The 22,132-nt window shown below is 43.1% G+C and overlaps 3 protein-coding genes across 3 annotated transcripts; 2 read left to right on the top strand and 1 right to left on the bottom strand.

Moving 5' to 3' along the window:
• Positions 1-196: 196 nt before the first annotated feature.
• Positions 197-1,123, top strand: LAJ45_11722 (uncharacterized protein; the record flags this gene model as incomplete). Its single annotated transcript, XM_046121197.1, has 1 exon — positions 197-1,123. One exon carries the CDS (start codon positions 197-199, stop codon positions 1,121-1,123), a length of 927 nt encoding a protein of 308 aa, XP_045965610.1.
• A 1,398-nt stretch (positions 1,124-2,521) lies between these two features.
• On the bottom strand, positions 2,522-2,812 carry LAJ45_11721 (uncharacterized protein; the record flags this gene model as incomplete). The annotated part of the gene is made up of 1 exon (XM_046121196.1): positions 2,522-2,812. The coding sequence occupies one exon, from the start codon at positions 2,810-2,812 to the stop codon at positions 2,522-2,524; it is 291 nt and encodes a 96-aa protein (XP_045965609.1).
• Positions 2,813-4,493: 1,681 nt separating this feature from the next.
• On the top strand, positions 4,494-4,898 carry LAJ45_11720 (uncharacterized protein; the record flags this gene model as incomplete). Its single annotated transcript, XM_046121195.1, has 1 exon — positions 4,494-4,898. The coding sequence occupies one exon, from the start codon at positions 4,494-4,496 to the stop codon at positions 4,896-4,898; it is 405 nt and encodes a 134-aa protein (XP_045965608.1).
• Positions 4,899-22,132: the final 17,234 nt, after the last annotated feature.

Here is a 22,132-nt window from a genome sequence, read left to right as displayed (position 1 = left end):
GTCAGATGGCACACATTTGACAAATTTTAGTGGGGATAAGAAAGCCTGGCCAATCTATTTTACCATCAGGAACATCAAGTCATCGGTCCGGAGCAAGCCCACCGGGCATTCGTTAATTCTCCTAGGGCTACTGCCAGTCCCACCTAAGCTCGGGAAGAACTCACTCGCTAATTCCGCTTTACGACGTCAGAGTCAAATGGCGCTGCATCGCGCCCTTGGGGAGATCTTTCAGAGCATTCGGGAGTGCTCTCAGGAAGGCGAGCTAATCGCATGCGCCGACGGGTACGAACGTCTATGCTTTCCGGTGTTGTCGGGTTGGATCGCTGATCAACCTGAGTATTCAAACTTACAAAATATTAGTACTAGCTCTTGTCCAAGATGCGAGGTGGAATTCCACAGTCTTGGGAGCACTCGCCGGAGCCCTACGCGCGATCACGAGGATTACCGGGAGAGGGTAAAGCTATTCAGGGAGAACCCGGGAAACCTGGGACCGGTGGAATACCTTGTCGCGAGATCAGTAAAGACACTCTTCAATGCTTTCTGGGGTATGCCGAGGGTTAATCCATACGATCTCAACAAACCGGACATTCTGCACAATATCTACCTAGGGATGTTGAAGCACATGATGGAGTGGGTTCAGGCTTTCTTGAAGAAGCACAATCGATTGGAGGAATTTGACAAGGCTTGGGCCTCGATTGCGCCTTACCCTGGACTGGCAGTACCGAACAAGGCATATCGTGCCACAACCCAATGGCAAGGGAAGGAGATGAGAAATCTGGGGCGGGTCGTTCTTGGAGCACTCGCGGCTGCTTTGAGAAACCCGGGGGTGGCTGTCAGGGGCGACTTCGCAAAGGCATTGAAATGTGTACGAGGCTTAATCGACTTCCACTTAATGGCGCAGTATGGGAGTCATACGACGAGCACACTGAATTATTTGGAGAGCTATCTCGAGGATTTCCATAAGCACAAGGATATCTTTTTAGAATTCCGGGCGTACAAGAGGACGGTTAAGGATGCGAGAGATCGGACAAAAGCTGTGAAGACCTCAGGCTCCCAGAGCGCTCAGCGAGGTTTGGAGGAGATTCGCGAGATACGGGAAAGGTCTCACTTCAACTTCATCTAATTGCACGTGTTAACGCACTATCGGGAACATGTCGAGCGCTTTGGGAGCATTCCCCAGTACTCCACCGACATCAGCGAACTCGCCCATGTACGTCAAATAAAAGAGGCATACGGAAGCATCGAACAAGGTCGATGCTGCAACGCAGATACTGGACTATGGGGGGCGGCGGTTGGCGTTAGAGATTCGAATGCTGAATCTGAAAGACATTGTTGGAGGTCCTGAGAGCACTGACGACATCCTTTGGAGCCATCGAGATAACCTGAAGGAGTTACTTGAGATTTTTAAAATCGAAGACCGGAAAAAAACACCAAATGAACGATCCATAGTAGAAGGCCGACTGCCTCTAAGGCGTCTTTGCAACCCCTCCACGAAATCGGAAAGACTTTTCAATATTGCGGATGGACTGCAAATAAGCCATACCACGTTATATCGCCTGATAAAAGAGTATGCAGAGGATGCGGGATGCTCTCAAAGCTTTGCCGGAAGCTCTGAGAGCATTTTAGAGCGCCGGGTGGAGATGTTCACATGTTTGCAGGTTCCGATACCAATCTTCCAAAGACCTGAGGTGTACGAGGTTCACAATATCAGGTCTACGGGAAACGCAGCTTTTAGGAAAGGGAAAATAAGAAAGGATTGGGTATGGGTGTCGGTAGCGTCCTCAGAGGAGTGGGGAGTATTTCGGGGACGCTTACCAGGACGTGTCGAGGCTTTGTTCAAGCTGCGGGACAGTGGGGGGCGAGCACATAGACTATGTATAGTGGAGCTACTCGAGGCAAAGGATCGTGGTATCGCTGATAGCTCACATGGGCTCCTGAAGGTTTGTAGGAGGAGGAGGAAGAGGATGTGGGTCGTTAATATTCGGAGTATATTGGGAATGGCCTATTTGTTTGAGGTGGAGACTGGTAATTGGTTGGTAAATACTAGGATAGACTTGCGTACGTGGAATGAATTTAGTTGAATACTTGTAAAGCCGTGAGGGCATTCTTGAGTGCTCTAGGAACGTTAGACCCAATTGGACTCTCTAATTCAAAATTCGTATCGTTCTGCTATGCATGCGGATTGGAAGAAGGAGGTAAAGTTTCGGCCGCTCAGTATCTGAGTCTGTCTATCCAGCAAGCTCGCTCCAGGAGGTCAATGCCAGTCCATGTTTGCTGCTTATGCATGGACATTGAGCTTTTCAGACGAGCCGTACCATGGCCTCAACCTCAAGGCTAATTATGCCTTTCACGAATCGACAGAAACATACACGTCCGTCAAAGGTTGGGTAGTCGTCACCAGTATACAGGACAGTGCTCGTATCAGTATCCTGCGACTGACCGTACAGCGGCATTGAGGATACCCACGTTAGATATCTTTTGAGGGACTGGTGCGGCCTTCCTATCCTTTGAGGACGGTGTATCAATCCAAAGAAGCCCAAATGAGGGTTGCCTCACCTTGAGTGGGTATGACGAATGCCTCAGCTCTGTGAGCATTGGTGAGTGCTCTGGGAGCACTCGCGGAAGCCCTCGCGGGAGCGTTCGTGGGAGCGTTCACGGGAGCGTTCGCGGGAGCTTTCGCGGGAGCATTCGCGGGAGCATTCGCGGGAGCATTCGCGGGAGCATTCGCGGGAGCATTCGCGGGAGCATTCGCGGGAGCATTCGCGGGAGCATTCGTGGTGCCGTGAGAGCATTCGCGGTGCCGTGAGAGCATTCGCCGTGCCGTGAGAGCATTCGTCGTGCCGTGAGAGCATTCAAGAAAACTGTGAGAGCATTGGGAAGTGCTCGCGTGTACTACTGACGTAATCAAAAGAAGCAAAAGTTCCTAGGTGCTGTGGGCGGAGTCACTCCATCCTAGCGTCTCCGGAGGGAGATGGAATCTGATGGCGGCCCAGGCGACCAGAGCATTGACGAGTGCCCTCCGGACGTGAGCCATATCTCCTGGCGGTCCCAGAGAGTGGGACGGTCCTACGGCGGAGCCTGGCGCGAAGGTTGTACTCTGGCGGTGCCGGACGCGCTGGGCGCTCGTGGCGCAGAATGCCCACCAGGACGTAGGGGCTGCGCCCTGGGTAATAGGCGAGCTTGCTGATGTAGTGAGTATTGCGTAGGGTACAAACTTGGTACTAGAGATCGGTATGGGAGCCTACGATAGCAGTCCTGAGGGACTCTAGCGTTGGTAAGGGTTAACAGAACAAGGGAAGCAGCAGCAGGGTGATATTCTTGAGTAAAAAAGATGAAGTGATATTATATAGTAATAGACAACTTGGGTACAGAAGACGTTAGGTATCAAAAAAAAGAATAGAAAGAGAACAGAGGCGAGGGTGAAACCTCCTAATATACCGAAAGACATCCCAGTTATAATAAATCCAGAGTAACTCATACATTCGGAACTAACAGAACCCGATAGAACTCAATAGAATCTTTCCGAATAGTCCAACTACTCATAACCCAGTGTATTAACTAATCGATGAATGTAACAGTATCAGTACAGATGTCAAAATGCAAAGTTAGTTGCATACATATATAGGTATCAAAGTATGTAGGAGGGAAGTTTGAAAGTAGGTTTCGAGATACAAGGTGAGATAAAAGGGAGGTAGGCATTGAGGTATGAGGTTAGGTAGCAGGTGAGATAGCGATGAAGGTGGGGATTCTCGAGACCTAATTGGTACATTCTAATGTAATTTCCACAACCTTATCTAATAGAGACTACCTAGGGTACATATCAAATTTTTGAAGATATAGATTATCAAAAAATAACTGATTGTCTCTGATATCAGGAAACATTGTCATGCGAAGTAACACGCATTACAGATTGGCAGTATCAGTGATATTAGTACTTTGTTAATCGATTACTTCTCACCACCACAATTTTTGCTGAAATTATATCAAAATCAAAACTAATTACCTTATCTTTCACGAATCGACAAAAACGTAGCTGTAAATTAATGATTGGCTAGGTGTCAACAGTATACTGTACTGTACACATATCAGTATCTCGGTACTGACCGTACAATGGTATTGTTGATACCCATATTAAATCTCAATTGAGGGACTGGAGGCTTCCAATTTCACGAAGATGTACCAATCCAAATGAGGCAAAGTGAAGATTATCTCATTTTGAGTAGGTATAACGAATGCTTCAGAAATTGGGGTGGTCAGTCCTATGGTAACACTTACAGAAACAGTGAGGAAACAGCCATCAGCGAAAAACGGGTTTCGCCTGAACGAATCCTCGCTCCCAGTTGTCAAAATTGACCTTCCACCCCCAAAACCTCGTATATTGCTCACAAAACCTCATCCCGCCGTCACCAAAATCCGATACGTTGTGTTTTGTCGACTAGTAGGCATACAAAATATGATATCTCGTCTTATAACGCATGATAGATGTCCGAAATATGACCCCTTACCGTTTGACGCCTAGTCGACGTTACAAATATGACACCTCGCGTCTTGACGCCGCACTGTCTCCCAAAATGCAGCTCACTGTTGCGAATCGGCGTAAGTCCTGGCGCGAGCCCCTCAGCTCGCTAGTGAATTCTGTCAGAGTTGAAATCCTAAGGATTCCCAACTGTTTACTCACCGGCCTACCTGTCTACCTGCTGCGTTCCTGCCTATCTGCCTACCTTCCTCTCGAGGCCTACATCAACACCTACCTCTTACTAGCGTCGACACCTACCAACGTCGACACCTACTTCCTACCCGCAGCGATGCCTACCTACTACCTGAAGCGATGCCTGGATACGTATTTACCTACCTGTATTTTGTCGCCTGTACTGACACCGCTACAGACTCCTAAATAGCCCTAGATACACACGCAAATTGATACCATATTCCATGTAATTCGCAGCAAATCAAGGCCTGAATTGAGACCCAAAATGATGACTAATTGCACCAATTCGAAACCTAAATCAGCATCAAATCTACACTCAAATAGACGACTAACGGTGCACAAAATCAACGTCAATTAAGCTTCTAATGGTTAGGTAGGTATGTAAGCAGGCAGGTAAGGGGTAGTCAGGCAGCAGGCAGCCAGCCAGTTAGCGCACGGAGGTAGGTATGCAGGCAGTCAAGCGTGAAGGTCGGCACGCAGGCAAGGAAGTGCGGAGGTAGGTAGTGTGCTAGAAAATATGTACATAGAGAATTATATATATATATATACGAATATATGTTACTGGCGCGCGGAAACAATATCTAGTTGATTTACCGTTTGCCGAGTGATATCATTCTACCAACAAAAACTGATAGCGAAACCCGTTAATCGGGCCAAGGATTCTAGATTGAAGACAGCAGGAGGTGACTTTGCATCAAAACGTGTCGCGAGGACGTCCTTTGGCAAAGAGTCGCACTGGCTACGTTTCGGTGCGCTCCAGCGTCCGTCTACAGGCAAGTAAAAGTCTTGGTGTATCTGGAGAATCTGGGGCATCTCAGGCCCACAGGTGCCGCAAAACGAGATGTCATTTTTGTCTGATTGCCATATGCTTTAAATCATTTTGAAATAAGTTTTGCAATACTGTATTTGAAATAATATATATTATTTTAAATGCGTATTTTCAAAGTATGTCAGTAATACACTTTTGTTTAAATTAGGTAATATTTTGTTACATTAAATATTTAGAAATTCGTAAAAACAAAATGCATGAAAATTGATAATTCCAATTGTTTATGAATACTTCTGTATCAATTATACATATATAGAGTTTTGTTTAAAGTATTCTAATATTAACATGAATTCGATTATTTTGTTAATCTTGCAGTTCATGCATGCGATTGGTAATGGTTGCCCTATAATGATACTGTTAATATAACGTATATATAATCTACATTCTCATCCAAATCCTTACTTACCTCTCAATCCTCTCAAAGAAATTCCAAACACCAAATACATTTTCTGAGATTTCAGTTCTGCATATTTCACAAAATGATTTCGAACAAAAAATCAGTTAACAGTTTCCAACAACGCCAAAAGCAAGCCAGAATTTACAAACAGATGTTACCATTATGTTTGCATGATTCTGATGATTCTGTACCAAAAAGCCCAAAAAAACATGAGTTGAAAATAGAAGTTCCAACAGGAAAAAAAGCAAGGAGAAAAATAACCAATTCCAACTCAACTTTGATTGGTAATTTAGTCTCCAATACAATTCGAATTCAGCTTACTGATAATAAACAGGTAACAACAAAGTATCCAATCCAGTATTAGCAACAAGTTCAACAACAGTATTGCAGAATTCCGAAGATTTGAGATATGATATCACAAATCCCAAATACGATATTACAGATACCAATACTGCAATAGTATCTCATGCAAAATCAATCCCTTTCTCTGCAAACCTTTTGTTAGATATTGAAAGAGGTAATTATATATAACAACTTCGAAATAATTCTATTGTATGATTTACTCATTCATTTCAGATCTCTATGATATTTCAGAATCAACTCGAATAATACATATCCCGGATTCAGCTCAATCAGATTCCTCCATTTTCAGTTCGACTGATTGTAATACTATTTTCGATGAGGATGAGGAGGGGTATGAAGAGCAGGATAAGGCAGAAGGTACCGATATAAAGTCGAAATAATTCTATTGTATGATTTACTGATTATTCATTTCAGATTCCAATTATATTTCATTATCAACTCCTACAATACATATCCCGGTTTCAATTCAATCAGATTCCTCCTACATTTTCAGTGGAACTGATGATGAGGAGGAGGAGGAGGAGTATGAGGAAGAATTTGGGCTGGGAAAAGCGAATGAAATCTCAGATTTGGAAAAACAACAGAGGGAAAGTACAGTAGAGAGGGTGGTGGATTTTTTGGTACAACAACTGCACAGTTTCCAAGGATGTGGGAAAGAGAAACATTCGCAACAAAATATCGAGAGTGCTAAGCAGTCAAAAGCCAAAATTCTCCCACCATTGGGAATCACACCCCAATCCTTTGGAGTTGAAATCCCATATGTTTTGAACAAGGCGTCATTTTATAACAGTGCGGAAAACAATCTTACACCAAATGATTTCAGAACAGTTTTTTGTGGTATTTCAAAACCAACAGGCTCTCCTCCACCCAAAATCTCATTTGCATTGGAACCCATAACAATTCAAAATCGAGAATTGCAAATCCATACTATGTTTGACATTGATAGTGTATTGGCATTACCGAAATCTTTGGCTGTTGCAAAAAGAGGATTGAGAGTTTTTTTCTTTCCTCCCAGACATCTCAACATTCAACAAAACCTTCACATACACCTTTCTGTTACCAACCCAAAAACGAAACGAAATAATACACTTCCAATTCACAAAATCCCACATCTCATTTTGGGCAGAATATTTCAATTTACTGAATTGAATATTTTTATTTTCTTCCCCAATCTTTACCACCCAAACAAGGACAACAATTTCCTAACAGACAAAGAATTGGAAAGATTTTATGATTCTGTATTTTTCCCTGCAGTTTATGAATGTTGTCCTCCAGATATACTTCAACATCTACCCTCCTCAATGGAAAAGGCAAAACTCAATGCACATGCGGCTGGTACAGAAAACAGATCAAGAAGAACAAAAACCTCAGGCGCGACACAGTTGATTACCTACCTTATTGCCCCACAGTACTTGGATGAAATTTGGATCAAAATGAAATCAAAATGTAATAATCCGGGATTACATGATTTCAAAAATATGGTTATCATGCTTGATGGGAAGGATTTGAAATTGATAACCAAGAATGAGAATCCAAATGATTGTTTTAATTCATTTTTGGATCTCTGGAGTCACAGTTGTGATAACCAATACTTAGATCCCAAGTATACTTGGTTGGATTATGGGAAGGAATATGTGGAAAAGTGTTCTCCTTTCTCAACATTCACCAACCATATTGAGGGACCAACTATTTCAGCAACCCCAATCACCTATCTCTGGCGTAAATGTTGCCTTAGAACCTATAAAACTTTGATTTCAAAAGTGGATTTTATCAAAACCAATCAGTTTGAGTTTTACCAATGGGCATTAAGCAATGATACAGCTAGCATGTCCTTTACACCAACTCAAAAAAGTGTATTTCGAAAATCGGGATTAGTGTATTCGCAATTTTACACTATTACACATGAGATATTCAATGCAGCAAAGACATATCCATTCCAAAATGACGCATTGGAAGGGTTGGCAGTTGATCCTCATTTGAAATCCTCTTGGTTCGCAGCTGGTGGTGGTTCAAAGTGGGAAATCAATTCAGTACAGAAGGCTTATCAAACTTCTAAAATGAGATGTCATGAAGCATTGAAATCAGATGGCCTGAAGTCCTATGGAATACGAGAGGAACATCGCATCACTATGTCCTTATTGTTCAAGATCAGTCAACACCTTTCGGATCAAACACCAAAATTAATTCAGAATTCCAATCCCAATTTCGACAGGCCATTCTGGGCTCATCCCACTACTGAAATATTTGAGTATCTGAAATCAAATATCAACAAATTCGCCTTTGGATTTGAGTATACAATGGGCCTAACACCTGCAAGAACAACAGTTTCATGGGAACACACTCGTTTAATGGTGATGTTTTTGAGAATATTGAAATTCTCTTATGGAGGTGGTGATATCAGTAGAGAGGCAGGATTATGGCGTGACAAGTGCATTGGGGGCATATATGGTGATAAGGGGATGGAGGGAATGGCATTTCAAAAATCCTTACAAGAGTTTGGATATCCTTGGCTCCCATCTGAGAAAATTGATTGGAGGAAATGGAATTTTTCGGTTTTGTATTCTCAGAAAATACTATTCAACAACAACAGCCTTCACCAATCATACAAGAAGAGATGGGGTCAGGTTAAATCCATCACTGATATCCACAATCAATTCGCTGCAATACTGAATACAATCAAGAAACATTCAACAAACAAATATTACGTTTATCAGGCTTTGTTACTGTTGTCTACCAATTGTATTATCAATTTCAGACAAGAGGTGTGGTCAAACACATTGGAGGATTTTGAATGTGACGATATGGGGGATTGTTTATTGGGAAAGGTTGGGATGAGTGTGGAAGGGTTGAGGAAAAGAGTTGTGGAAGGGGTGGAATACCATTATACAGAGTCATCCAACAAATTTCGGTTTTCACCATTACAGAGGGCAGAATACCTATGGTGCTTCAATGATGGTATTGAAAGAAACAGTTGGGAGAACAAGCCTTTCAGGTTACTTTTCAAACAAATTCACACCTTTTTGGATCGAAATTTTGGGATTTCCAAAGCGAAATCATGGGCAACAAGACACTGTTACCAATTCCTAGAATATAATTGGGTTTTGCCACATCCAGTTAAAACCAGATTCTATCAAAGAATTTACACCTCAAACCATAGTGGTAGTCAGGAAAGAAAAAGAATATGGTATTCAGTCAGACAAATACCAGGAACTGAGTGGAAGACTTTTGAGAAAGCTTTAGAGGGGTCAGGGAGGAAAGGAGATTATCAAACTGGGGAACCAAAACAACTACCAATGCAGAATTTTCCAATCCCAGTTTTTATCGATTTTGGTACCAAGGATCCACTACAAATTACGGAATTGAAATCTGCAATTCAGGATTACACTATTTTGTGAGTTTTGGAATATTTCAGAAATTTAGATATGTAGGATTACCTCTAATCATTTTAATTTGTATGAGACTAATACAATTATAGATAAAATGTTTGGTATGAATAAAATATTTGTGGTTTTCATTAGGTTAACCAAATTTATAAAAACAAAAATGCTGTATTTCATTATTAAAAAAACAATTTGGTATTAGTGTATTATGAATGAAATACGTTCATCATATAGAAATATTTTATTTGTGTTTGTATATGATTAAAAATAGTCTTCGCTTTTCTATGAAGTACTAGTTATTCATATTTGACAAAGCCTGATTTTGGGAATTTATTTTGTCAGAGAACAAAACTGAATTTGTTATGTATTTCAGAATCCAAAAGCACAAACTATAGTTGACATAAATCAATCTTCAAATGAATGAAATTGATACATTACACATATGGGAACATTTACCGGCATCATTCAAATGAGTTGAACCTTTTTGAAATACTGCTAAATTTTGTATTTACAACCTTTGGTGTTCACATGGACTTAAATAACCGTATATGAAATATAAACGTAAAATCAGTTTTGGTTATAATATATATTAGTTGTAACTGGGTCAGATTTTCTATTGATCACTAAAATTCAATAGAATAGATCCGGCTGTACAAGATAGAAAACAGGTACAGATTATTCAAAGATACTATCGCTAGAACTCAATTATCTTTAAAAGCTTCGCTACCGAGTAAAATACTTGAGACCGCGAATGAAGATTAACGATATCCGATAGTTGAACGCGAATGATCATGTGTACTTATACTCCGAAGGACTCCGTTATCTACTCCTACTTCTTATTAAACTTCGGGGATACATACTGACGGAAGTGAAGCAATATTATCGCTACTTCATTTCTTTTCAAGTGTCAGTGAGTGCTTTTGGTTTCGATGGCAACCACACTGAATTAAAACCTTTGTAGTACCTACAATCTTTGTTGTTTCAAAATTGTGTCTGCATAAATAAGCTGCCGCTCGTGTATGAGTTTGATCATTGTTGTAGAAACGTCGTTTACTGTAGACTTCTGACGTATAGTCTCTGTTACTACAGGTGAACTTACAATGCTCATAGTATGCATATGATTGTTGAACACTGAGAGCTTCATTCTGACTGGCTTTCTAATCATTGGCGAGACATAGACTTGTCGGTCATTATTACCAGGAATAAATCTTCTTCCCATCGCTTATTATTAGGTTACTCTGACAGGTTGTGGCTAAACAAACTGCTGGTACTTGCATGTCACTATGTAACTAGCTTCTAACAATAACCCTCAGTATGTAACCGGGCCCTGTTTGTACTTATAGATGAAACAGTTGAAATGGCTCCGTATCACGACCCGACCGCCTCCAGCTGCCCTGTTATCGAGAAGTCTACGGAATCGTTTTATTGGTTGAAGTATGGGAATGATATTAGTTGTATTGGGTTGGGAAGGGAGTTGAGCGAAAAGTACAGTAAACGCTAAGCGCTTCGGGTTAGAATTGCGGAAAGAGTATAACGGGGGTGCTATGATGGGGCACGACCTTGACTTCGATCAGGTAGAAATGATAAAGGAAGCGAACGAGTTATGATGGGACTCGTCGGACAGAAAGATAGAGTTTGTTTTTGTTTGATCGTTATTTGTAGTCTAGAAACTTAATAACTTTAAGGGGTCTTCTCGGTAGTAAAGACCCGATGATTATGAGAGGCCACACTGGGGCACTACCGAGTTCTTTATAAAAGTTCAGTACTCTTGTTCAGGTTCTTTGTTTCTGACGGCAAAACTGCCTGTCAATAGTCGGGGGCACAGCGAGTATTTCCTATTAGGGGCGAGAGGAGTAGCTACCACACCTCGGACGAACTTCCGCCCGAGTCAAATCACGCAATCTCTGCCAAGAGCTGTTCGGGATCCTAAGAACTAGTGGAAAAAACCGACCAGATAGCAATTGCTTATTCAATTTGTTTTAGAATAGATTTGGTGTTTTGTAAAGCAAGGCTTGCTTTTAGTAGCTTGGGTTGTACTCATACTCCCCAAAGATGCACCGGGTTGAAATAGGAGGGTTCCGGCAGTTTGACGCCTTGGGGATTATTTTTTGGGTCTAAAATGTGTTTATTTTGCAGCGTTTCATCAACTCCACAACACGTTCATTAGATTAGCCCAGATTGACCCGAGCCCCGCCAGGATCGTTCCTGACGTGCTAAAGCATATTCAACGTGCTACAGCATATTTTCTGGACATCGGTTGCAAATTTATTGCACCTTAAAGGTCGACCACCAAGGTAGGGTAACTTATGTTAGGGGTTACCCTTCCTGTTTGGCATGCTTGTTCTTCTGTTCTAGTTTTACCCAATCGCCGAACTTGACTCATGAGGCTTGTTGCTCGCTGAGATCCCTACCCTCCATACTAATATAGGTACGGGCTCACCTGCCCTTGTCTTCACCCGTTGATGAAGAACAAGCTGCGGTTACCCTAGGGTCGTATGGCTCTTACTGGTAAAACAGGTATTATTATAACGGTCTGATAGTAGCCCCGTTATAAAGAGTTATCAGGGTCAGTTATGCATCAGCAAAAAATGACATGTCGTCTGGTGTCACCTGGGCGCCCAAGATGCCCCCAACGCCCCAGATGCCCTATATTCAACAAAATTTTTCCTTACCTGTAGGCCGACGCCAGAACTTACCGAAACAGAGCAAGTACGACTCTTTCTCAAAGGAAGTCGTTGCAATAGGTTTAGACACGAATTCATCTTTTAGAGTCTAACGCTGTCCCAACACTAGTATCTTTGGAATGGTTAACGTGTTTCACTAGCAGTTTGTGCTGAGAGAATGAGATCACTCGGCAAAGGGTACACCGGCTCGGACAATTTTTCTGCGCGCCTGTAACATATATTCGTCGATCTGTCTATATATTTTTCTATGTACATATCTGCTAGCACACTACCTACCTCTACATCTGACTACCTACCTACCTAACTCCGGCGGCTGCCTTGCTGCCTGTCTGTCTGTCTGCTTGCCTGCCTACGTATCTACCCCGTACCTCCCTGCCTATCCCCATTCCCCACTGCCTACCCCCTCACCTGCTTGCTTACCTGCCTACCCCCATACTTGCTTGCTTACCCACCTACCCATTTCGAGCTTAATTGACGTTGATGAAGTGCACCGTCAGTTGTCAATTTGTGCGTAGATTTGAGCATTGATTTGACCGTATATTTGATACTGATTTGGGTTTCGACTTGATGCAATTAGTAGATGTTTTTGTATCATTTTGCGTGTCAACTTGAGTGTCAATTTACTGCAATTTTGATGCAATCTGGTATCGATTTGGACTTCAATTTGCTGATATTTAGCAGTCTGTAGCGGCGTCAGTACAGGCATCAAAATACAGGTAGGTAAATACGTATCCAGGTAACGCTGTAGGTATGAGGTAGGTATCACTGCTGGTAGGAGGTGTGAATTGACATAGGTGGGAGGTAGGTCGATAGGTAGAAAGAAAGCAGGTAGGCAGCTACGCAGGTAGGTAGCAGGTGGGATCGTCAAGATGTCAAATCTAAGGTCAATTGCTAGCGAAGACAGGGCTAGCGTTAGGATTTAGGCAGATTTGCCACGGTGGGTCACCTTTTGGGAGGCGGTGCGGCGTTAAAAGGTGAGATGTCATATTTGGGATGCCTACTATCTCTTTAGTATTAGATGTCATATTCTAGTTAGTCTATCGACAACAACTAAAATTGCATTATATCCATGACTCTCAGGGAGGTCAGTAACAAAATGCATCGAGACATCTGTGCATGGTCCCTCGGGTATTGGCACTTGGCGAGGTAATCCGCAAGGTGCATTGTGTGGTGCCTTGCTTCGGACACACAAATTGCAATTCCTGACATATCGATTGAAATCTTTTCGCATTTGTTACCAAAAATACTCCGGGGTTAAGAGTTCCAATGTCTTTGCTCTACCCGGATGGACTCCTGATGGTTTATCATTATATTTCTTTAGGAGTCTCAACTGGAGGTCAGTGTCGTTCGGTACGTAGAGTGCACCTCCATAAAGTAGCCGACCATTGTTGTCTTCCATACATTCGGCAAGTGAGATTTTATTGGAATGGCGAACATCACTCCAAAGCATAGCGAGGATTTCGTTAGGAAAACTATCGACTTGGTAAACTTTTGAAAATAACTACTCCATAGTAGACATTGCTTCAGCGGATTCATTTGCTAAAGAACCAGCGAACAAACTTGGCTTTATATCCAAATTTTTCCGCTTCAGAACCAGTTGGCTCTGATGCGTCAACCGTTCATCCCGTTCTTTAGGTAGGTTACCCGACCTTGTAGTCAATGCATTTGGTTTCGCTCCTTGTTTTCCTGGTGGGAATTCAGACCAAAGAGCTTGTCGGCGATTTAACAATTTCGTCGTCGTGAAATATTCCAAATTCCGATAATCACTAAAAACTTCAATGGGGAATTGTGCTCCTTCCTGATGATGTCGCTCCTCTTCGAAACATCGCACGATCACTAGAGGTTCCTTGGAATAAATTTCATCATCACATTCCGCAGGGGAATGTTCCTTAGAAAAGAAAGCGGCCGGATGTAAAACTTATTCATCATCACGTTGCGATAGAATTCCCGCTGAAACATAGTTGGATGCATTGATTTCCACCAAAATATTTCGATCCGGATCAAAATGAACTAGAATAGGTGTCATTGTAAACATTTTTTTTGAAATTTGAAAGGCTTCCTCCTTTTTATCTGTCCATTCGAATTTAACATTTTCCTTCGTTAAAGCTGTAAGCGGGGCAACAATCCTTGAATATCCTAATATAAACCGTCCATAAAAATTTACAAATGCCACAAGTACTTGACCATCATGGAGATATGTCGGTGTAGACCATTCTAGAACATCGACAACTTTATTCGTATTCATTCTATTGCCGTTCGGGGTAAGGATTAAGCTAAGGTATTTTGTTTTTCGAAACATAAATTCGCATTTTTCGGGTTTGAGATGAACATGATTTTCGTCAAGTACTCTTAGAACCTTTTGAATATGATCCTTGTGTTCTGTAAGGGACTCGGAAGGGATAAGTATATCATCTGAATAGGCCGTCACGAATTGATCAAAATAGGGAATCAGGAAGTCATTGATCCAATGTTGGAATGTAGCAGGAGCATTCGCTAACCCAAAGGCATTACCGTATATTCAAAATGTCCATATCGAATCCGGAATGCCCTTTTCCATTTGTTTTCCTCTGCTATCCTGATCTGATTATATCCCATGCGTAAATCCAACTTGGTATAGTATTTTGCTCTCGACAATTTGGCCAATGTTTCCTTTAATAAGGCAATGGATAGCGATTTTTAATTGTAATTGCATTGAGGCCCCGATAGTCGACATATAAACGAAGAGTTTCATCGGGTTTCTTGACGAATAGTATAGGCGCTCCCGCTGGCGATTCACTATGTCGGATAATTCCCTCGGATAGATTCTACTGGAGGTAGTCCCAGAGTGCCTTCAGTTCGATTTGGGATAGGGCATATCTTGGTCCCCATTGTGGTTGTTTGCTTTCTTCTAATACGATTTTAATATCATGAAACGATCGATGTGGCGGAAGCACTGAAGCATTATATTCTTCAAACTTTATAGATATAGCGGTGGAACTCTTTCGGTATTAGCTGTTCAATATCAATGGTAGATTTTTCAGTCGCTGAAACAATGGTGATATGTTTTTCTGGTAGGGGAATTGATATGCCATGAACCGTAACTACTGTTCCGCTAAGCGAACAATGTTGACAACAGTTTCGAGATTCAAAAATAAGCAAATTTTCCTTTGGTCGAATGGTAACGTCGCATCCAAGGTATCCCCATCAGAATCGGATAATGTCCCAACTTGGTCACAAAGCATGATGCAGTCTCTCGATGGCAATGAATGTCTAACGAGACATTAACAATATGGGTAATCTTTCCTGACTTGATAGGTCTGCTGTCTATAACGCCTACATGTCGGGGTATTTTGAGTGGGGTCATGGTGAGATTGTTGTAGCGTTCAAAAGATTCATCAATAAAAGCATATCCTGATGCTCCGGTATCAATAAGCGCGTTGGTGGGTATAAAAGAATTTTTATTCTGCGAAATCGAACAAGTTACTGCAAATTGGTTCCCATCCATTTCCTCCTCTGATACCAAAAAACCAGAAATCCACATCCTAGGAAAATCTTTAAATAGTCCCTAGGCTAAGCCACTTAGTGCAGGGACAAATCTTTTCCCGACTCGTTATCGCTTCCTTCGTTTTCCTACACCCTCAATGCCGCTCCACTCATCACCAGTCTCCTTGATTAATTTCCAGTTTCCCTCGCTTGGGGGCAATCTCTAACCATATGTCTGACACCTCCGCAAGAGAAACATTGACCCTCAGCTAAGCGTGCATTTTTTTCGGTAGGGGTGGGGCGACGACGTCCTCCAGACATATCCATCGGTACATCACCTCCCGGGCGGAACGAGGGATGGTTCTCAATTGTAGGTACATCGGCTGCCGGGGCAGCAGCACAGGGAGCAGGGACGGGATTCGCTGGTGGGGGACGAGGGGCCGGAGCAGTAGTAGCATTCCAAGGCTTTTTACTTCCTCGCTTAGCTTCTGCCGCTCGAGGGCGATTATCCAACCGTTGCAAGAGCATTGCACATGCATCTACCGTCGCAGGAGTTTCATGTTGTACTATTGATTTGTCGAGTTCCGCATTAATACCTTCCATTAGGGCCTCAATGTGAGAGACTTAATGCATTCCTGACCCGGCAGCATATCTTTGAAATTCGGCAAAATATTCGGCAAAAGTTCGGTTTCGTTGGTGTATGTTCCTGAGATTCATCCTAGCTGTCCGCATGCGATCAGGGTCCCCGAACAGCGTATGTAGAATTTCATGAAACCGTAACATGGAAGGTACAGCAATGCCTTTTTCCCCGACGTATTGTAGAAACTGATTATCGGCGACACTTTCCAGTCGACTGAATGCATAGGATAGCTTAGACTGTAATGTGGGGAAGCAGTCGGCGTTTCCTAATAGCTTGATCCTCATCTGTTGCTTGAAAAGGTTTAATCTTTCTCGATAACGATCTCCCCCAAACACCTCAGGATCTGGTAGCTTCTCCCACCGCTGTGTAGTAGTCACGACGGGTGGTATTGGAGGCGCAGGTGGGGCATTATCGGCACCAATCGGTTCTTCATCAGGGGCCACCAATTCAACACCGACCCGTTGAGTGCGAGCAGCAGCAAGGTCCCGCTAGAACATCTCTCTTGCATCTCCAGCCTCCCACTCCATTTCCTGTAGGTCCGTTGCATACTGAGCAAGACCGTGTTGGGCCCGTTGGAGGAGTGAATAAGTTTCTATTCCGACATTGTTATCGACCTGTGGGTGTTCTTGAAAGAAGGTTTGAAGGGTATCGCTTAGTTGCTGATAATCGACAGGGACGTGTCACGACATTGTAGACTGTAGTGTTGTATTTGTTGGCAATAGAGAACTCAACCTAGTGTAACGGGGGTCTATAGACGTAGGGAATATAGTGCCAAGGAATACAACCGAGGCGAATACGTAGCAGTAGGTATTCAATACTATGGACTATTGGGCCACTCTACCCAGTATGATACACCAGTGGAACCCTATTACGAGACAGAGAACAAAAGTAATATTCGCGAAGTAAATACAAGAGATTGTATTAAGAGAAAAAGAAAGAAAGGAAAACATGAAAAGGCACGAGACAACGACCCTTTATATATCCAACTCATAGCCCATTGATGACTAATATTCCGTGTAACAGAAACTGAAAGAACATAACAACCACATTACAAATCCTGATTCAACTGCGTAATGGCTCCTCTTCACGATCCAATCTATCACTTTAGACGAAATGTAATATTGCTGTTACAGTAAACCTAACTACCCACAACCGAGTTTCAACCTCCAACAGATACATCTTTCTCTATTACACCTCGAGAGAAAAACTCATAACCCTAACCACCCACAACTCAGCTCCAACCTGCACGAAATACACATTTCTGAATTACAATCCCAGATGGCAACTCATAACCCTAACCACCCACAACCCAGCTCCAACCTCCACGAAATACACATTTGTGTATTACCATTCGAGAGGGACGCTCATAACCCTAACCACCCACAACCCAGCTCCAACCTGCACGAAATACACATTTGTGTATTACAATTCCAGATGGCCACTCATAACCCTAACCACCCACAACCCAGCTCCAACCTCCACGAAATACACATTTGTGTATTACAATTCCAGATGGCCACTCATAACCCTAACCACCCACAACCCAGCTCCAACCTCCACGAAATACACATTTCTGAATTACAATCCCACATGGCCACTCATAACCCTAACCGCACACAACCCAGCTCTAATCTCCACGAAATACACATTTCTGAATTACAATCCCAGATGGCAACTCATAACCCTAACCACCCACAACCCAGCTCCAACCTCCACGAAATACACATTTGTGTATTACAATCCCACATGGCCACTCATAACCCTAACCACCCACAACTCAGCTCCAATCTCCACGAAATACACATTTCTGAATTACAATCCCAGATGGCAACTCATAACCCTAACCACCCACAACCCAGCTCCAACCTCCACGAAATACACATTTCTGAATTACAATCCCACATGGCCACTTATAACCCTAACCGCACACAACCCAGCTCCAATCTCCACGAAATACACATTTTTGTATTACTATTCGAGAGGGACACTCATAACCCTAACCACCCACAATGCAGCTCCAACCTCCAACAAATACAAATTTCTGAATTACAATCCCAGATGGCAACTCTTAAATGTAACGGGTGTCTATGAGCGTAGGGACTATGGTGCCAAGGAATAGAACCGAGGTGAAGGTGTAGCAGTAGGTATTCAAGACTATGCACTATTGGGTGGCTCTACCTGGTATGACAAACCAGTGGAACCCTATGACGAGACGTAGAACAAAAGTAGTATTCGTAGAGTAAATACAAGAATTGGAATTGGATTTTATATTGCTTTGAAGTACAGGAGTTATCGCACACGGGTTCCTCCCCCATCAGATATAAGAAAGGAAAAAAGAAAAACAGAAAGGACAAGGAAAGACACAACACGAAGAGTAATAAAGAAAGTGCAGAAAAGGAACGAAGAGAAAGAAAAAAGAAAGAAAAGAAAGAAAAAACCCCTCCGTCATTCCTCTAAATCCTCCTTGTCCATTTTTTGGAAGTAGAGTAGATTGGTTTTTGCTGCGAATTGTGGAATTGAGTGTACGTTGAGGTTGGCGAATAACCATTTCTTCTAAGTAGGTGGTCCTGGGACTTTCTCCATGAGTGGCCTTCGTAGTTGTGTCCATCGGGGACAGTCAATCATGCTGTGTTTGGAGAATTGTTACGACCTGCATTGGTAGGTTTCGGGTTCCGTGAACGCTGCATGTCTGCCTATCCTGGTGACTTGAAATCGTATGCGGTGTATGAGTTTTGCTTTGGATAGGGAGAGTTTTGTTCGCTTGGGAGTGGATTTTTAGTGTTGCTGGTTCGTGGTAGTTGGTAAATGGGATGGAGTTCCACTCTTCCAACATGCGTTTGTTAAGGATTTCGTTTTGGATCCATCTCTCTCTGCGGCTGCCTGGTTCCTGGAAGGGTAGCATGAGTGATGCGATTCGATGTATGCCTGTGCCTTTGGTATGTTTTATTCTGGTGGGGAGGAGCTGTATGAGTTCTTCGTTGAGTGGGTGGTCATCAGGATGGCAGAGGATGCTCGTCTCATATTTTCGTGTTTTGTGGTTGGGGATGTGTTCGAGTGAGGGGAGTGCTGCCTCTCTTAGTAGTTTTTCCGTTTTTGTACAACGGGGTAGGCCTGTTATTATCCTGACGGCTTCATTATAGAGTAGGAATAGTGATCGGAGGATATCGTCAACTCCTGTCCAGCATGCCTCTGATCCCAATAGGATGCTAGGGAGGAAGCCCTGCACGATGAGGTGGTGAATAGATTTTACTTTTGATCCTGGGAGGTGGGCGATGTTTCTGATTTTGCTGAGGGCTTTGAGGCCTTTGGCAATGGTTTCGTCGATATGTGGCCGGGAGGAGAGGTTAGAGTGCAACCAGACTCCTACGTATTTGAGTCTATCTTTGGGGTGGATCTATTCTTTTGCAATTGTCACCCAGGTTTTGGGGGTTGGAGTGCTCGATGTTGTGGGTTTGAAGAAGACTAAATCGGATTTCCGTGGTTCGTATTTGATGTTTAGGGGTGCAACTTTCCTGACTCTTGCAGCCATTCTTTCGTTGAGTCTTCTGGTGATGAAGAGGGGATACTTCACAAGTTGTAAGAGTGCATTGTCATCGATATAGATGGTTTTGATTTCTTTAGGGGAGTTGGTGGGGTCTGTTATTACCACGGCGTATATCATGAATAGTACTGGGGATGGGGGGACCCTTGGCGTAGCCCTGAGGTATATGGTTGTGGTGGTTCCAGTTCGGGAATTGAATTGGAATTTGAGTGTTCGGTTGGTGTTGAATTCGTTGCACCAGTTGGTTAAGTATGTCGGGAATTGTTGTTGGGTCATGATCTCGGCGAGTAGGAGGTGGTTGACGCAGTTGAAAGCTCCTTGTATATCATTTGTTATGAGGGCTGGTCTGTCTGTGGTGGTTCCTGTTCTTTTAATCAGGAGGTTCTGTTGGATGGGCTTGAGGGTTCGAAGTAGTTGATCAATCGCTGGGATAGTTGGTATTCCTCCGAACTGATCTTTACTGAGGGTCTCCAGAATGGATCCGGCGGTGCATAGTCTTGTTGCCACTATCTTTTCAAGTACTTTGCTGGGGCATTGGGGCAGGGAGATGGGTCGTTATGCTTTGACCGATGAGTAGTCGGATTTGCCTGGTTTCGGGATTGGTATGCATTTTGCCACCTTCCTTCGATCCGGTTGGACTCCATGTCGGAGCATGCTGGAGAAACTGTCCTGTAAGAGTTGGGTGTTTGCCTTAATTGTTGTTTGTATGAATGAGTATGGGATATTATTATGGCCAGTAGCCGATTGTGTTGGGCATGATTTGATTGCGGATGTAATTTCTTCTGTTATAACTTCCTGGAAAGTGTCACTAAAGTCAAAGAATGGGGGTCTGATTTGAAGTGGGGGGTTGTTGGGGGACGTCCAATTTGAGGGGAAGAGGTGTGCTCTTAGAGCTTGGCACTTCCCCGCAAACTTTTCTTCACCTCGTATGGTTTGGATCGTAATGTCCCTTCTCCTTCCTGCATTGACTAGTTTCCGGATTGCGCTTCCTTTTGCCTGCGTGAGTTCTTTCTCCTTTTGTTCTGCTTTGGCTTTGCGGACCAGTGATGTCCATTTCCTGCTCGTTTTCCTAAATGCTGCTCTGTCCCCGTCTTTTTTGGTGTTTCTGGCTATCTTTTCCACTGTGTTGAGGGTTGTTTTAAGCATTTTCAACTCCGGGGTCCACCATTGCCTAAATTTGATGTGTCTTTGGCTCCATGGGGTGACTTCATCTATTAGTCTATCTATATGTTCAAGTATGAAGTCGACTAATTGCTTTGTATGGTTCTGGTATTCCCATGCCTCAGGGGGAAAGTGGAGGCCTAAGATGTTTTCTTCCAATTTTTCCCAGTTCGTTCGGTGCCATAGTCTTCCGGGTATGTGGGCCGGTTTTTCTATCCGTAGTTGTACTATGTTTTTCCCATGGTCGGAGCCTGCACCATGTCGGTCGATGTTCCAGCGTAAGTCATGGTCCAGTGTTGGTCTTTTGATCAGTGTCAGGTCGATGATGGTTGGTCTGTTGTTATTTCTTGGGAAGTTTCTGAATTCGCCCAATTTGTTGAGCAGGGATAGCTTTTGTCGATCAATCAATCTTTTGAGGTTTTGAGATCCGGATTTGTCCGCTCTGATCATGTTAGTGTAGTCGTGGGATATGTGTCCATACCAGAGTTAATAGTGGCTATTGAAGTCTCCCATGACGAGGGAGTTTTGAATGTTGGTTTTCTGGCGTGATATTTCTGCGAAGGGTCCACTTAGTCGTGGTGAATATATGTTGAGAATTTGTGTTTTTTGGCTCTGGATTTCCATCGTGACAGAGACGATGAATTTGTTGATCGTGTAATGGTGTTTTAGTTCTAGGTGGGCGTGTTTTCTGATATATGTGGCAGCTTTGGTGCCCTTCTTGCTGGCTTTAAATAGATAGAAAAAGGGGGATTCGGGTGGGTGGCCGTCCTTATTATTCCATGCTTCTTGTAACAAAAGAAAGAGTATCTTGTGGTCCTGTTCTGCTTCCTCCACCACTGACTTTGTTGTTAACTCATTCTTCGCACAGTTCAGTTGCTGTTCGATAGCCGTTGTCCTTTTGATTTGACTCATTGGATCTAATCCATGAGTGCATCTTCTTGCGGGAGGTCTTGGACCGGGATGACTA

Source organism: Morchella importuna (assembly GCF_003444635.1).
Source record: "Morchella importuna strain M04M26 chromosome Unknown Morimp01GS090, whole genome shotgun sequence".
In the NCBI taxonomy this organism is placed as follows: Eukaryota; Fungi; Ascomycota; class Pezizomycetes; order Pezizales; family Morchellaceae; genus Morchella; species Morchella importuna.
Note: the sequence above shows the minus strand (reverse complement) of the source record. Positions and strands in the feature narration are given on the sequence as shown.